The sequence below is a fragment of the Maylandia zebra genome, linkage group LG5 (assembly GCF_041146795.1).
Source record: "Maylandia zebra isolate NMK-2024a linkage group LG5, Mzebra_GT3a, whole genome shotgun sequence".
In the NCBI taxonomy this organism is placed as follows: domain Eukaryota; kingdom Metazoa; phylum Chordata; class Actinopteri; order Cichliformes; family Cichlidae; genus Maylandia; species Maylandia zebra.
The window spans coordinates 9,275,401-9,292,534 of NC_135171.1; the positions used below are offsets into that span (position 1 = coordinate 9,275,401).

A 17,134-nucleotide genomic window follows, 5' to 3' on the forward strand; every position below is an offset into this window, starting at 1 on the left:
AGTAAACAACCAGAATTCATACATAAGGCACACGGGATTATAAGGGGCACTCTCGATTTTCAGAAAAATCAAAGGATTGATTTTAAGTGTGCCGTATTTTCCAAACAACACGGTAATAACGACGGCCCGCTAGCATGCGCTACCAAAAATAGTGCTTTGTTGTGTATATGACGGACGAAAGCTAAACCAGTTCCACACCACTGAAGTTGCAGCATTTTTACAAACCAATTCTGGTTCACCCGTTTCATTCAACGATCCGCTTTAGCCCTTCTCATTCTCTGTCGCTGTCATGCTTTTTCCGCCATGTGCGTATGAAAACAAAGCTACCGTGCATGCGCATTTTACCCATATTCTATCGTGATATTTCATTTTCTTATCGTTGCCCAACATTATACCGATATTACCATGAACGGTATGATATGGCCCAGCCCTACTCACCAAGACCTTGATGTTTATTTATTCATATATATACACACATATACACATATATATACACACACATACATATACACACATATCTATCTATCTATCTATCTATCTATCTATCTATCTATCTATCTATCTATCTATATATATATATATATATATATATATATATATATATATATATATATATATATATACATACATATATATACACACACACACACACACACACACACATACACACATACATATCTATATATATATATAGATATATATCTATATTTATTAGGGGTGCAACGATACTCGTATGGATATTGAACCGTTCGATACAGTGCTTTCGGTTCGGTACGCATATGTATCGAACAATACAAAATTTTTCATTTATTTTATCAACTTTCCTTCTGACGATGCTGTCTGTGTTGAGCACTCAGTGGATCTGCGTTCGACTACTCCGCCTAGGCTGCACTGTCGAGCGCAGATCCACTGAGCGCAGCGCAAGCTAGCGAGACAGAAGCTAAGCTCGTTGCAACATGGCAAACTGAACCTCCCCCACCCTCATTCAGATCTGGCCTTTGGAACTATTTTGGTCTTCATGTGACGTATGACCCTGAAGGTAAGCGCGTCATGGACTAAAGTAAAACAGTATGTCGGATGTGCCACGCAATGCTCAATTACATGGGTGGGAACTAGTGTGTTAGCGCAGTTTGCTCGTTAACGTGTTGACGCTGTCCAGCCCCATGCACGGGGCGATCCGCGGTAACTTGTTAACGGAGATTTGCCGCGTTATGGCGTTTACGTCATTTTAACGAGATTAACGCTGACAGCACTAGTGGGAACAAAATGAATATGACTGCACATTTACGCTGACATCATTCTAGTGCAAAGACAAGTGGAAGCAGACAAAAACAACAAGCATGCTACAAACTTTACCCGAGTCATTTAGACAGTGTTAGCACATGATTCTCCTTATGGGGACCTGATATGTTTAATGTGCTGCTGAGAATATAGCCCAGAAGAAGCGTATAGTATAGCTTTTATTTTAGAAAGAGCCATTTCTCTGTAATAAACTCTTTTCCAAAGATGAGTGATTTCTCGATCAGATAGATTTTTTTTATTATTTTGTTGTTTCAGCAACATTACATTTAAAAACTGTACTTTTGAGTTAAAATATATATTTATAATTTTAATAAATGACAAATTAAAAAGGCATGAACATTTTCTTTGTATCGAAAAAATATCGAGCCGTGACACCAAAGTATCGAACCAAACCGAACCGCCAAATTGATCACTTCCTTTATATTATTTTGGACTGGTGACTTCAGTTTTTTTAATGACCTAGCTACAGCATTCTGCATAACAGTGTTTTGTCCTCTCATGGCATTGGCCAACAGTGACGTCATGTTTTTCCCTGCTTGCTGCGTTGCTCCCCAGGGCCCTGTAGTCAGTGGAACCCAGCGATGTCTCTGCATAGTGCACAAGGGTATGAGAGATGAGTTGGCACAAAAAAAACAGGGAGGGGAAAAAAGCGAAGTGCTTTTGAATTAGCCACTGTACTACTGAGCCTTGGCCAACCAATAAAAAAGAATCAATGCTGCACCAAAGACTCAAGGGTAACATTCACTCTGAACAACCCATTACTGTCTCAGCAAAGCCACATTTCATTTATAGTCCTACATTACAGTCACATCACTTCTGGAATGCTCCGCATTAATCATGGCCAAGCTGTCCATGTTAAATCCTTCATCACTGCTTTCAAGATGTTCCTCTTTTGAAACAGACATGAGATCACAAAAAAAGAGCTTGAGAGGAATTGCATCAGCTCTGAAAATAGAGGGGTGTGAAGATGAGCAAAGTTTCATTTCCCGTGTGCAGTTGTAACCACCTCTAATTGAATTTCAAAAGATTTCGAAACTTATTCTAATATTGCCTTCACTGCGCTCATCCCTGCGGTCTTTGACATGAAGTGAATATTGAGTTGAAGTGCCCCTCACTTCAATACCAGTTCAGACTCCTCTTAAAACATGGAGAGTAATGCTGATTAATCCTAGGAAGGAGTCTGCCCGCTCTCACCGTATGCAGCATGACCTTGAACAAACCATGTGCTGTCCCTCTTTTTTGAGAGAGACCTGGTGACTGCAGTGCTGGACTTGCCGTGACAGTGACTGCTCACTGCACTTATGCAACATTAAGCCATCTGCCGAGTAGAGCCCTCTTGTGGCTGTGTTTCACCTTTCAACTGCTCTTGAACCCACTTAGAAGCATATTCAGGGCTCTGCCACTATGTAAGTTATTAACAAGTCTTTCAAAATGTCTCAAATCTCATATCTACTCCAGCTGTAGATGTCACATTTTAGTGGTGGAAATGCATTTCTAAGCACATGTTAGGGAACCCCTTGGTTAATTATATAGTGAGTTTAGATTTTAAAAGAAGCAAATAAAACCCTGGAAGTATTTTTGCCTGTTAGCATGAAAATGAACCAAAGGAACTTTCTTCTGATAAAACGATGCAACAAATGATGACAGGACAGGACTGCCTTAAGGAGTCAGTAGCATCCGTGTAGTCTGTCCTAAAGTAGAACCTTTCAGGCTGAAAAATTAAGGTAACACTTAAAGCCTTTTTCCACTAGTACCTACTTGACACAGCTCGACTTGCCTCAACTGGATTTCACATGTTTTCCATTACAATTGAGTACCACCTAATGTGCGTGGGGTTGTTATAGCGTGATGGTATACCTGCTGCTGTGCATAAGGCTTTTTGTCAGAATTGGGGAATGCAGTGTGTTTTTTGTGTAGGGTGGAATGTCCACTCCGGGTCAGGGATAAGTTCCTGCACCAAGTGGAAGAGTTTAAGAATCTCGGGGTCTTGTTCACGAGTGACGGGAGAAGGGAGCGAGAGATCGACAGACGGATTGGTGCTCCGGCTGCAGTGATGTGGATGCTGTACCGGTCTGTTGCGGTGAAGAGACAGCTGAGTGTAAAAGTGAAGCTCTCAGTTTACCGGTCGATCTACGTCCCTACCCTCACCTATGGTCACGAGCTGTGGTAGTGACCAAAAGAACGAGATCGCGGATACAAGCGGCGGAAATGGGCTTCCTCTGAAGCTCTCTCTGGGTGAAAAGGGTGAGAAGTTCGGCCATCTGGGAGGGGCTCAGAGTAGAGCTGCTGCTCCTTCACATCGAAAGGAGCTAGTTGAGGTGGTTTGGGCATCTGACAAGGATGCCTCCCTGGTGTTCTGAGCATGTCCCACCAGAAGGGAGACCCAGGACACACAGGAGAGATTATATCTCTCAGCTGGCCTGGGAACGCATCGGTGTTCCCCCGGACAAGCTGGAGGAGGAGGCTGGGGTCTAGGCTTCTCTGCTAGGGCTGCTGTCCCGGGTACCCGACCCCGGATAAGCGGAAGAAAATGAATGGATGGATGGATTTCCCTCTTTACTGGGTTTAAAAAAATGGCGGTTTAGATTTTTGTGAATGAGACACTCATGGAGTGATGCAACTGACTAGCCAATGCAGTCTGTTGATGTCACATTTTTGGATCGCCTCAGATCGCCTGAAACCCCAGCCAAATAGGCACTAAAAAGGTCTGGGTACCATGTACTACCACCTGTTGGAAAACCATAAACCTAATGTTGAGTTGAACTGAGAAGTCGAACTTCTCACAAAACAATCAAAATCAAGAAGCAGTCAAAATTCAGCACGGTAAAAAAATAATAGCAGATATTAGATGCTCTGAAAATGAGGTTTACGCCATGTAGACACAGGTCTACATGGCGTAAACCTGTATAGACATAGACTGGAAATACTGCTTTGCCAGCTAAGCCACCAGCTGTCTGTTTGCGTCCACTAATTCACTGAACTGGACCTTTCAATCATGTTTGTGGTGTTACCAGCATTTTATTTGCAACCTGTGGTTATTACTAATTAGATGGAAGGAAAGTACTGATTTCTGTTCAGCGCATCTTTCCAGCTAAGCTTACCGGCATTAGCTCTTAACTGAGCACGCCAACCTCTAAACCAAATGCAATCAGTACTAGTTTAAAGCAAAAGAAAAAAAGCCCAACATGGTGGTAGTCAATACATCAGCACTTTACAAACGTGTTATTAGGTGGTAGCTATGTCCATCTATTGATCTGCTAGCCTGTGCCACTTTTTCATATTCTTCCTTCCATATTTTGTGGTGAGTTGGAGATACAAATTTTGGTGACCACTAAGCCTAATATGCACTGAACATTGCACGTGAATTGTGATTTATAATAAATCCTTTTTTTAAAACAACTAGATGGTAACAATCACTGTGTGTGACAAAGTTTCATTCATATATTATATTAGAATCATATTAGTGAAATAACATAAGGTAAGATACTGAGAATCTAAGTATCCTTTAACTAGCTGATAGACCTAGGGTAAACAGTCTGCAGCTGCATGCTTCTCTGTATCTCATGTTAAAATCTAAGCCGCATACCCATGGGTAATTCACACAGACTGTGAGAGGGGAAATTTAAGTATGCAGTGAAGACAAGAAAACGTCTTCCAGGTTCACAACATGGATTTCAGAAACCCAAAAACTTTATGACAAGGCTCTTGCCAAATGTTGTTACAGCTGACATTTCCACAGACACACATGAGGACAATGGAAGTGACATTGCTTTATTGTTTTCTATTTCCAGCTATGCACACCTTTTATTCTGTCTCATCTCCAACTGCAGCTGCTGTGCAGTGACTCATGTGGAGACATTTAGCACTCGTTCCTCGCTGAGCTCAACATGCATGTAGGAGTGAGCTGCCAGGTGCCAGGCTTGCTATTCTGTCCTCTCAATCACAGCAGTGAATATGGAATGAGACAAACCGGCTTATGTAAAGGCTTCCTGATTAATAAAACATGAGGAATTCAAATAAAAAGAATCCTAATCTTCTCATCAGGCTGCCGCCATCGCCTCTGACTGAATGCGAGGACTAAACTGAGGCCCATCAGTAACCGAGGGTTGCGGCGGTGTGATGGTGGTGGGGTGCAGTGTACGAGAACAGCAGAGGAGTCCAGGGAGAAAGCCTTTGATGTCGGAGCAGCATGTCAGATTAGTACAACAGCAGAGACTCAAATAGGGAGATGAGGGGAGCATGGGAAGAGGCTCCTGCAGGCTAAAGGCAACAGCAGGGAGGGACAGGGCAATGTTACAGTGTCAGCAAGCTTCACATCTTTAGTGCACAAGCAACAGTACATTTGGCATAAATGAATACTTCGTTTAACTTAAAGAATTTTCTGTCTTAATACAGTTAATAAGATACGTTCAATTCTAACATTTAATGATAATACTGTATCATATATATTATCATTATCAATGTTGACATTATGTGTGTGTACTTGCTTGCAGCTTGCTTCATAATATTACAAAAATAAACCCTGTTGAGCAAAAAGCTTCAGCTGTTAGACTGCAGGTAGTAAATCTGGTAAACTGTAAAACACTGCTGACAATTGATCACAGCATTGGAAAACTATATGAGAACACTCTGTATTATTTTATTTATTGTTTTTCAGCCTGCATTTTGAACAATGCTACCTGCTTTAAGCTAGGCAGCTAGCAAACCTTTTCTTATCTATACACATTGCAAGTTTTGTCTCACTAAACTATTTTAGTTTTGTATTTCAAGGTTCAAGGTTCTTTATTTGTCACATGCATAGTTATACAAGTATAACACACAGTGAAATGTAGCCTGACACGCTCCTCGACATGTGCAAAAATTGGGGGGGGGGGGGGGGGGGGGGGTGTAGAGGAAGAACATTATATATATATATATATACATACATATAGTATATACACTGGGTGAATGTGCAGTAGTAGCAGCAAGCAGGTGAATTCTGTACATTAATATGAATAGCCTATTGTATGTAAGTCTGCATTATTTTATTTTAATTTACTGACTACCTTTTGAAATATGCAACATTTCGTGAGCTAGTCGGTTAGCAAGATTAGTTAAAAGCAATATAAACTGTAAAATGAAAATGTAGAGCTAAAGGGAAATTGAGAATTGCTAAAACTTTTAATGCATCCCCAAATGCAGTCGCAAAAACCATCAAGCACTACGATGAAACTGGCTCACATGAGGACCGCACCAGGAAAGCAAGACCAAGAGCCACCTCTGCTGCTGAGGATACATTCATCCGAGTCATCACGTGGCACGAATGAGAACCCACACACACAGTGTTGCACGTTGCTATGCGTTTTCTTGTGTATACGTTTAGGCACTTTCTGTCTGAGCAGCTTACCAGCTGCCACACCGCTCTCCCCTCCTGTCTGGCAACATCCTTTAAAGAGGAGTCATGATTCGATGATGGAGGTCAGGTGTGCAAGTCAGCCTCCCCCCTAACACCACACTGGGACCTCACTCCACACGTCCTCTGCAGCCGAGCCACAAACCACACCCCTCCACACACCAGCCTCAGGAACCGCATCTCAGATTAGAGCACAGATAAATGCCACACAGAGTTCCAGTAGCAGACACATCTCTACATCAACTGTTCAGAGGAGACTGTGAATCAGGCCTTTATAGTCAAATAGCTGCTAAGAAACCACTACTAAGAAAAAAAACACAAGCAGAAGAGATTTGTTTGGGTCAAGAAACACAAAGAGTGGACATTAGACCAGTGGAAATCTGTGCTTTGGTCTGATGAGTCCAAATTTGAGATCTTTGGTTCCACCTGCCGTGTCTTTGTGCAACGCAGAAAAGGTAAACGGATGGTCTCCACGTGCATGGATCCCACCGTGAAGCATGGTGGAGGAGGTGTGATGGTGTGGGGTGCTTTGCTGGTGACACTGTTGGGGATTTATTCAAAACTGAAGGCACACTGAACCAGCATGGCTACCACAGCATCCTGCATTTAGTTAGACCATCATTAATTTTTCAACAGGACAACGACCCCAAACACACCTCCAGGCTGTGTAAGGGCTATCTGACCAAGAAGGAGAGTGATGGAGTGCTGCACCAGATGGCCTGGCCTCCACAGTCACCTGACCTTAACCCAATATAGATGGTTTGGGATGAGATGGAGCGCAGAGTGAAGGCAAAAGGACCAACGAGTGCTCAGCATCTCTGGGAACTCCTTCAAGACTGTTGGAAAACCATTTCAGATGACGACCTCATGAAGTTCATCGAGAGAATGCCGAGAGTGTCCAAAGCAGGAATCAAAGCTAAGGGTGGCTGTTTTACTACATAATTCCATATGTGTTCATTCATAGTTTTGATGCCTTCAGTGAGAATCTACAATATGGAATAAAGAAAAAACATTAAATGAGAAGGTATGTCCAAATTTTTGACTCTTAGTGTAAATGCCAAAATGTGAATTTGAATCCACCTTTGGGCTACAATGTTTTTGGCGGCACATATTGTTCTGCACCATCTCTAGCAGAGACAATGATGTAACCTGTATGGGCTGATCAAGGCGGCTGCTTATCACCACTTAACGAAGTCCATAGGGAGAGATTTTAATACATGGCATGCTGTTCTGTTCTCAGCCTGCTGACTAGTTGGTAAAGCAAAGACCTGTCTGACAACCTTTAAACTTCAGGGTAACAAGTATTTGGGTTAAATCAGTCTTCAGTGCTTAACAGATGCTAAAAGCACTGAGTGAGGACTAAGCACAAATGGCAAGTGATTTTCCATTTCTGGTTACAACCTTGTAATTCAGAGGAAATGTTTACATTGTAAGAAGTCATTTGTATTAAGTCCGGTCGATTGTGCAGCTGATTCAGTTTGACATTGCCCAGCTGGGTGCTGTGATAATACCACCATCAGTGATCTGTCACTCCCCTTTCCCTCCCCTCTAATGGATAGGATTCTTCAAGTAGAAGGATCAAAGCCGCAGTAGGGGGCTCGGAAAGGGTTAGCACCGATCTGAGGGGATGGAGAAGTGGGGGAGGAACAGGACAGGCAGGTTTGCACTTGCTGCATTGCCTGAGCTCTGTCTGTCTAATGCTGCACTGGAAATGTCCAGCTTTTCGGGAGAAATCTGCCACAGTGCTTCAGAGATGAGATGAAATGAGATCTGAGCCTATTTGACATTTAGATAAAAATGGTAATAAGCGGCATATGACAGGACAACCCTGCCAGTGATGCCTTAGAGTTTCACATATACACCAACGCTGTTACGTAACTATAACAACCACAACAACGTGACAAGCAGTAGAAACCGAAGGCATGAACACAACGGTATTCGCCGCCAGCGAGAGAACTTGAACATCCTTTTCTGCAGCATTGCTGTGGCTCTCCTTCTCTAAAGACAGCCAGCTGAAGGAGTCCAATGTTCAAACAGACTGTAACATCACACACTGGTGAAAATGAAAGTGTGGCATGCATGCCACAAGATGAATGAATCCTGTCATGTGCATTATACTGCAACCCCCACACTTGTGATTCAGTAACTGAGCCTCTTATTTGTAGAGATACAGCAGCATCAATGTCTGCACTCATCACTTTGGCTGTGAAACCATGGACCGTATATAAAAGATGGGTGTATGTAGGCACGCATTGCTTTTGGAATTTGTATTTCCAAGTCCCAACATTGCCATTTTGAATGATGCCATGCAATATTTCTGGATTTTTGGAGCCACTGAGCAACAGCCTCTGGAATGAAGCCAACGCAGAACATACAAAGACAGCATTTCATCTAATGGCAACTTGATGCTGACTCCAAAAGCAAGTCAAACCCCAAGGACTCCCTCATTGAAATGCCCAACTTCACAGCATTAAAAGCCATGTTCATGGCCTGGTGCAGGAAAAAAATGGTTTAAACCTCTATGCATAATCACTGTGGAGTGGTGGAGGGGTTAGGGGCAAGGTACCACCATAAATATGGCCAAGAGTTCATTTCAGTAACCAGCTAGCTGCCCATGTTAGCAAACAATCAAAATGGCCACACCCTTAACTTTAAGCATTAACAGTATCGAGATGGATGACTCTTTTTTTTTTTAAAGAAAAATCACCCTCCACACAGCTGTTACAAAGGGGAAATATTCATAACGGCCAAAAGCTTTTAAGTGTGAGGCTGTAAACATGTAAAGTTGTACATTTTATCATCTGAGGATTGACTCATTCCAGAAGCCAGCCTCTAGTGGCCATTAGAGGAAGTGTAGTGTTTGGCACTTCCGTGTTGGCTTCAGTTTTCGGACCTTGAGGTTGCCGTTTACCTGAAACCAGTTGAATGTACTGCTGGCAAACAAACAGCATTGTGCTTCCAGCCTGCAAATAATCAACTCACTTTCACATGAGTCTGTCGCTCAGTACCTTTGAAAGCAGAACATTTTTATGACTCCTGCTTCACATCTACACAGCAACAGTGAACGCCTTCCCACAGACTCCCGGTGGAACTGCGAATCCCACCTCACGAATAAGCACAACTCACGGCCTAAGTGGCATTTCGCTTTGAATTGCTGGCTGCTGTACATCACCAGTGTGGAGCAGACAGACAAACACCATGTCGTCTCACAGTTGGAGAGCCAAGCGCTGCCTTCTGCCATTTAGATCACCATGGAAACAGCCAAATACACAACCAGCACTCTCGTCAGCTTCGGCTCAACACACTGCAGTCCATGTGTGATAGCAACTTGTGTGCCCCCATGCTGCAAGCACACACCTCGTTCACAAATGCAGAAATAAGAGAGCGAGAATAGTGAGGGGGAGGAGAGAGAGAACACCCAGTTCTACATCATGACATCGTGTTTATTCAAAGATGTCACAGCCTGATGATGTGAAGGAGATTTGGGCAATGAGGAGCTGATGTTACAAGTCTGGATGCCATTATTGGGATAAAATCAGTGCAATGCTTAAAAAGGGGGACTCTACATATGACCTGCATGACACTAGTGGGGGAAAAAACCCATCATAGCCTGATTCATTACGGTGTGGTTGATATTTTAAAGGCAGCCACACAGAAGGCCTACTTCTCACAGCCAGAGCGAGCACTGGGTAGTAAATGACGCACGTTTACAACACAAGCACACAAATGAAGTGGGACCACCACGGGTGCAGTCTGCGTGACTGGATGCGGGCGAGCCCGGACTCCGTGATGTCACGCCTACCCAGTCGACCGCGTGAAGCAGCAGTAAATGAGACAGCTGACACATGTCCAACAAGCAGTCGGATTACCGCCCCCCTCCTCTTACCTGCTCTGTGCGCTTCACCCAGGCGGACCTCGGTGATGCTGCTCGGGTCACTCTGAGATCTTCCCCGCTGCAACACACAGTCCTCCTCCAGCCCATCCGATGATGCCATGGTGAAAACAAGACGGCGACACGAGACTGAAAGGGGCGATCTCCGTCAGCCAAGGTCACCGGCATCAAGAGGTGGTGCGGATTAAATGTGGTCGGAGTGCTGCAGCTGCAGCTCCTGGTCCCCGAAAAGCAGCAGCGCTGGGGAAATCCATTACGCGCGCAGCATCATGGCGCCTTCAGGTGTTGCTCGCAAAATCAGCAACGTTAACAGGTAGTAAGTGAATTTGAGTGGTAAATAAAACTAGGAAAGCGCAATATTGATTCAAATTCATATAATAAAGAACTCCATTTAAATCTGTCCTCTGTTGCAGTCCCGGTTTGTGCAATTTGGTAAGAAAGGCTTGTGCCTTTTAGTGTTTTTTCTTTGCCCTTTAATGTCTTAAATATCAGGCCACATTTGAAAGCAATAGATCCTACAGCCTCTGAAGGTAGCATCAGAGTCATGGCCTGCTTGGTATTAGCTGAAAATGGGCAGCCTCTTAATGGAATCTTCGTCTGAATCCATGCTTTGGTTTCAGCCTTCTGTCCAGTTCATGCAAACCATGTCAATGTTGGTTAAATTCATAGTTTGTGCTGCTCGATCCCTCTGAAGTCTGCTGCGCTGTTCTCTCCTTAATACTTCAGATCAACGCTTGAATCACTTTAAGCACCAAATACATCTGAATATAAGGAGGAGAGGCAGTGCATAGCAGTCAGAATTTGACATCAGTGCCAGAGACATCGTTTTCAGTTCACTGCCATGGCCAAAGTCATTAACACAGACGTAACACTATTACATGTGAGATACTTCAGCTTTGGGTTTGAAATGGCAGTTATCACTGGTGATTATGTATTAAAAAGGTTGGTCTTATGAGTATAACATGTTATCAACACATTTCCATCAACAAAGCAGAAAGTAAAAAAAACAAAAACATAACAACATGCAGGTATAATGTAAAGTACATTTGGGAAAATGTTTCTCCCAAATGACGCACTGAAAACTGTAGTTTATAGACTTGACTCAGTCATGGTTCCTGCAGTGAACAAATCTTTTTTTTTTTTTTTTTTTTTTCAACAAAAACAAAAACAGTCAACCTTAAACAATCAGTCACTTTAAAGTCAAAGTCAACAGCAACATAAAAAAAAAAAATCAGTTTCAACTCAAGATTGCAACAGTGCACAAAGTCTTCACATTTAGCAAGAACCTTTTTGTTTTTTACAAATCGTTTTTGAAAAGATTAAATATCAGGTTAACTGCACACACATAGAAAATTGTTCTTTTGGTACAGCTTTTGAAGAGTTGTGGATACATGTCGCTGACTCAACACAGATGATGCACATTTCCTGATAGTCATCTCTGCGTCTCTGGCCTGCTGCTCGATTTCTGTATATACGATATTTAATTAATGATGACAGTTTTATGGAATTTCTAAACTAAAATTTAACTAATAATTTAATTTTAATTTAAAACCACAAACAGATGACAAATTTTAATAAAAAGCTGATAGTTGGATTTATTGAGTTGATGAAAGGTACAAAGACACTGCACACTGTAAAATGTAAATAAAACAATGCAATTTGCAAATCTTAAAAACTCATATTTTATTCACAATACAAAGTATGTCAAGTGTTTAAATAATTTTTGTTAAAGACTATTTGGAATTTGATGGCAGTCTCAAATCCCTCTAGAGAGGGTAACACTGTGTAGTCTCTCATTTATCTAATTTTCTTTAACAACAGTCTGTAAAGGTCTGGAAACTGTTTGCGAATGTATACTAAAACCTACTATCTTGTGACTGCTTACCAAATTTAGAAATGAAAACAGTAAACCAACTGTAAATACTTTAAACTGTCCATGAGTGTCCCTAACGCCATCCCTGTAAATGCCATAATATGACCAGAATGACTGGTAAAGGAAAATCATTATTCTGCTCTGACTGTTTCAAGCACAGCTAAGAAGACTGATAACTCCTCGACAAGTAAGAGACGTATTGTTTCCTCCTTATTAAGACGTTCCCTTCAAAATGCCGTCAGAGTAAAACTCAAATCAATAAACATGTTGTTCTCAGACACTCATTTACATATTTTGCCATATGCCAATGATAACACACTACAACATTAACAATGTAAAGGAAGACCTGCTATATAAACGCTGCACAAATATGCAGTGAACCAGTCAGGTGGTTAATTTTCTAATCACAATATAGACACCTTAGTGTTGATACGACAGCACACCTTCAGGGGTCTAGAGGAGTCCATGCCTCGATGGGTCAGGGCAAAAAGAGGGAACCAACACAATATTAGTCAGGCGTTCATAATGTTATACCCGATCCGTGTCTTTGCAAAAGTGCAAAATAAATGGATCCAATTCAAGTGCTGAGAAACTTTGGTACTTAATGGTAGTAGTAAATGTCTGTGTTTTGTCCCAACGCTAGGTGGCAGTTATGAACTTTTCACCATTTTTTCCTTTTACAGTGTAGAAGAAGTTTCCAAACAAACATGGCGGAGAAAGAACTCGCCGGATGTCATGAAAATAGCGGTTTAATCGATAAAAACAAAATTCTGGAAGCTAATGAGGCACTGAAATCAGAACAAGATGAAGTTTCGCAGAGCCGTAACTCTCAGTATCAGCAGGACCTGAAAAGCGTCCTCCTCACCAGCGTTTTAAACCTGGAGAAGCTGGATGTCGACCTGTACCGGTAAGTTTCCACTGCAGCTCGCTGTTTGATGTGCACTGGTCCCCGCTCGGTATACAACAGGAAGGTAATATTTAAAACACGTCATTGTAGGCAGCGACCTCCCAAACCTTCTCTATCTGCTGCTGACTCTTTTTGAGCTTCTGGTACCACAGGTGTTGACAACCAGGGACCTGATTGGCTCCTGATTAGCAAGCAGCACCTGTGAGCATGGACCCTCCTACAGCGGTCAGCAGGTGTCTGCTCTAAGCACGCCACGTTTGACTGATTAGGAATCAATGGAATAGGCATTTGTTGTCATTGTACATGTACAACGAAATTATGGCCTTTATTGAAAGTATGCATAGGACAACTTCAAGCCTGTTTTCCACAAAACCAAGCTGCCGCATTATCTGGATGGAGCCCTAGTACCAACTCCAAATTTAAGGCCAAATATTCCATATAACAGGGGATGCGCTCCCTGTTATGTGGAATATTTGGCTCTCATGCCGACGATTTGGCACATTGCGTCGGTATGTTAGACATTGGGATGAGAACGTGTTGGGAGGAAAGTTATGTTCAGCAATGAGTTCATATTCTGCGACAGCAACGGGATCATAGGGTCAAAGTGTGGAGAAGATGTAGAGAACACTACACTGATTGCTGCACCAGCTTTTGGTGGAGGCAGTATGATGGTGTGGGGCGGCGTCTCCCTCACTGGAAAAGCAATGCTTGTCATCAACGGAGGCGAAAGATGATAGATCCAAATGTGGCACCATTTAAGGGGAAATAAACAGGATTTCAAATGGTATATAAATAAAATAATCCACCAAACACAAATTTTCTTTACGTCCTGTGGTAAGTTCAGTTCACCTTTTATAAGCATTTGCCTGATTACCTTTCAGCAGTGTATCCTCTGTTCCCACAGGGGGACCCACCACTGGGTGCCCCGCACTCAGCGTCTGTTTGGAGGTCAGATAGTTGGCCAGGCCCTGGTGGCTGCGGCCAAGTCTGTGAGCGACAGCCTGTACGCCCACTCCCTGCACTGCTACTTTGTCCGAGCAGGTAAGATGAGCTGAACTTCCTCGGTGATGAAAGAATAACATTACAAAGAATCCATTTGGAAGTCAGCAAAGACAGAGAGAAAGAGACAGCATACAGATTGGCTTAAATAGCTTCATCTCCTCTTCTTTTTCTGTACAAGCAAATGTGCACCTGTTTTCATTTTCAGTCAGTTATGATAGCACTTTACTGTTCTTGGTGTTTTCCAGGTGATCCGAAGGTTCCGGTGCTTTACCAGGTGGACCGCACACGAGACGGCCGCAGCTTCACCGTGCGCTCTGTGAAGGCCATCCAGCATGGACAGCCCATACTAATCTGCCAAGCCTCCTTCCAAACACTGCAGCCCAGCCCCCTGCAGCACCAGTTCCCCATGCCAGTGGTCCCTCCGCCTGAAGACCTCCTCACCGTGGAGGAACTTATTCACCATTACCTCAGGTAGCATTGACTTTATTTATTATTGTGGATTAGACTGTGCCTTCGTCTGATCCACATTGTGCTTAAAGTTATATAAAATAACATTCCAAGTCACTGTTTTCTGTAAATTTTAGGCACCTTTGAGGCTTCCTCAGGCAGAATGGCCTCTAAAGTCACACTGACCAAAACTTTGTGTGTGACCAAGGAGCAGTCTTGTGAACGACACTATTGCAGATCGCTTTAGTTTCTATTTTTTTTTTTTTTTTAACTTATATAATCATCTATAATCATGTTTCCAGCTTCACTGTTTTCTTTCTGCATTGTGTCTTTGTTTGCAAGCGTGTACGGTAAGGAGCTGAGAGGAAGTGCTAAGAAACAAGAGCTTTTTCACTTTGACAAGTCCAGATTGTGTTGTTTCTCCTACGACACATATCAGCTGATTAAAACTTAGATTTAACTGTTGGTTAAGCTGTTGTTTACAACACTAATATCTGAGTCCAGCTATAAAGTCTGCTAAATTTGTCATTATCCATCTGTCTAGTTTCAGGTACCCTGTGGGGTTTTTTGTATTCACTTTAGTTATAATCATATAAAACTTCACTTTATTTATTATGCAAACTTCATGGATTAGGATCATTAATCAGGAGAAACCACACTAGCATTTTATTTTTGAAGTCAAAAATCTTGAAGTTCATAGACATCAAAAAATGTAAAACTTATTATTATTGTTTAAAACAACAGTTTTGCTAACACTGCTATTATGCATTACTAAAGAACTGCAGTTAGAATAAATAAAGCAAACATATAACTGTGTTTTCTCTCTGTCTGTGGGTTGTTTTGCAGTAAACCTGACCTGGCAGAGGAGGCAAAGAAAGGCCTGAAAAAACTGCTGGCTAATGAAGTCCCCATTGAGATAAAACCAGTCAACCCAGCACACTTTTACAGACTGGGTCCAGAGCAACCAAGAAGGCTGTTTTGGGGGCGAGCACGAGGACATATTGGTAAAATATCATTGTCATCCTGCCTCGTGTTTGAGATCAGAGTAAGACGTATGGTACATGCTAAGCTGTTTTTGTTGTGTGTTTGCGTAGGGGAAGGTAACATGAAGCTACACTGCTGCGTTGCTGCTTATGTGTCAGACTTTGCTCTGCTGGGCACAGTGCTGCTGCCTTACCCAGAGTACAGGGCCAAGTTCGCCGCCTCGCTCGACCACTCCATGTGGTTCCACAGCACGTTCCGCAGTGATGAGTGGATGCTGTACGAGTGTGAGAGCCCATGGGCAGGTCAGTATGTTGGTCACATCTCAAGAACGAATGCAGAACACAGTAAAGCATATGTTTTTAACATCAGAATATGACCGGTCATGTTTCCAGCTTCACTGTTTTCTTAGGTAAGCACTTTGTTTTTATTTTGAAACAAAGTCCACAAGTAATGTCCTGCATTATTCAAACTAGTAGCTTGAACTCGTTTGAAAAGCAGTCTTTGTTTTTCTGTCCCTGGGAACACATGGTATGTGTTTCATTTTTATTAGATTAAATATTGTTTTTAGCTTTTCTTTGTTATAATTTGTTGTCATGGGAGATAGATAGATAGTTCATCAGTGCATGATTATTGTTACACCCCATAACTATGCATGTGACGAATAAAGAACCTTGAACCTTGAAATTTCCCCGTTGTGGAACCAATAAAATCTTATCTTAAGTAGTATTAATGTAACAGTAGTATTTTTGAGTACCATCATCAGTGATGATGATTGTTGTGTATTTGGTTCTAACTTTCAAAGACTTTGTATTTGTTTATGCTTTGCTTGTCCTTTTGTCCATTCCTGAAATGACTTTCTGTTTTGTGCCCTACAGGGAGCAGCAGGGGACTGGTGCAGGGCCGAATGTGGAGAAGAGATGGGATGCTGGCTGCCTCATGTTCCCAGGAGGGTGTCCTGAGAGTGAAACCAGTCACTGAGCCCAGCAAATTATAGGGATACTTTATGTGTTTCCTTTTGAAACCCTAATTTATTTGTATAATCTAATTATATGATTAGCAAAAGAATTCTAAACGTTTAAAAATTAATATATGAAAGCATGATTTTTTTTAATTTTTTTTTTAATAAATGTATTTTCCGTCAATAAAGACTAAAATAGTTGTAATGGATGCACGCTTGTCATTTGTTTGAGAAATGCCTTCATTCTCACACATAAACATGATTCAATCCTTCATTCATATTCCTACAGGAAATTCTCCTTATCAAGGCAAAGACTTGAATATTCACATAAGTCAAAAGAGACATGTACAGTGTGAAGGTACCGCACAGGTCTTATG

General features: G+C 42.1%; 3 protein-coding genes across 4 annotated transcripts in view; 1 reads left to right on the forward strand and 2 right to left on the reverse strand.

Moving 5' to 3' along the window:
- phactr3b (phosphatase and actin regulator 3b) overlaps window positions 1–13,465 on the reverse strand; it is a 61,561-nt gene extending 48,096 nt beyond the window's left edge. Inside the window, exon 1 of one of the 2 annotated variants that reach the window (XM_076883691.1) lies at window positions 13,325–13,465. Coding sequence is in view for 1 of the 2 variants with exons in the window: in XM_004559923.4 (XP_004559980.1) it covers window positions 10,581–10,689 (109 nt within the window). In the remaining variant the exon portion in view is untranslated. Of the gene's footprint in view, window positions 1–10,580; window positions 10,841–13,324 lie in introns of those variants that run through there. The other variant, XM_004559923.4, reaches the window with a different exon arrangement.
- Window positions 1–17,134, reverse strand: part of LOC143418577 (solute carrier family 41 member 1-like) — a 149,667-nt gene that overhangs the window by 81,986 nt on the left and 50,547 nt on the right. The gene's annotated exons all lie outside the window — the stretch shown is intronic.
- acot8 (acyl-CoA thioesterase 8) lies at window positions 13,042–16,966 on the forward strand. Its single transcript, XM_004559926.3, has 7 exons — window positions 13,042–13,056; window positions 13,143–13,366; window positions 14,271–14,407; window positions 14,614–14,839; window positions 15,662–15,819; window positions 15,910–16,101; window positions 16,675–16,966. The coding sequence occupies exons 2-7, from the start codon at window positions 13,167–13,169 to the stop codon at window positions 16,791–16,793; spliced, it is 1,032 nt and encodes a 343-aa protein (XP_004559983.1). The 5' UTR covers window positions 13,042–13,056; window positions 13,143–13,166; the 3' UTR covers window positions 16,794–16,966.

Excerpts from the sequence above, each read along its gene's own strand:
- acot8 (XM_004559926.3), top strand. The coding sequence starts at position 13,167 with ATGGCGGAGAAAGAACTCGCCGGATGTCATGAAAATAGCGGTTTAATC. Across the intron at positions 13,367-14,270 it reads CTGGATGTCGACCTGTACCG|GGGGACCCACCACTGGGTGC; the intron begins GTAAGTTTCCAC and ends CTGTTCCCACAG. Across the intron at positions 15,820-15,909 it reads GCGAGCACGAGGACATATTG|GGGAAGGTAACATGAAGCTA; the intron begins GTAAAATATCAT and ends GTGTTTGCGTAG.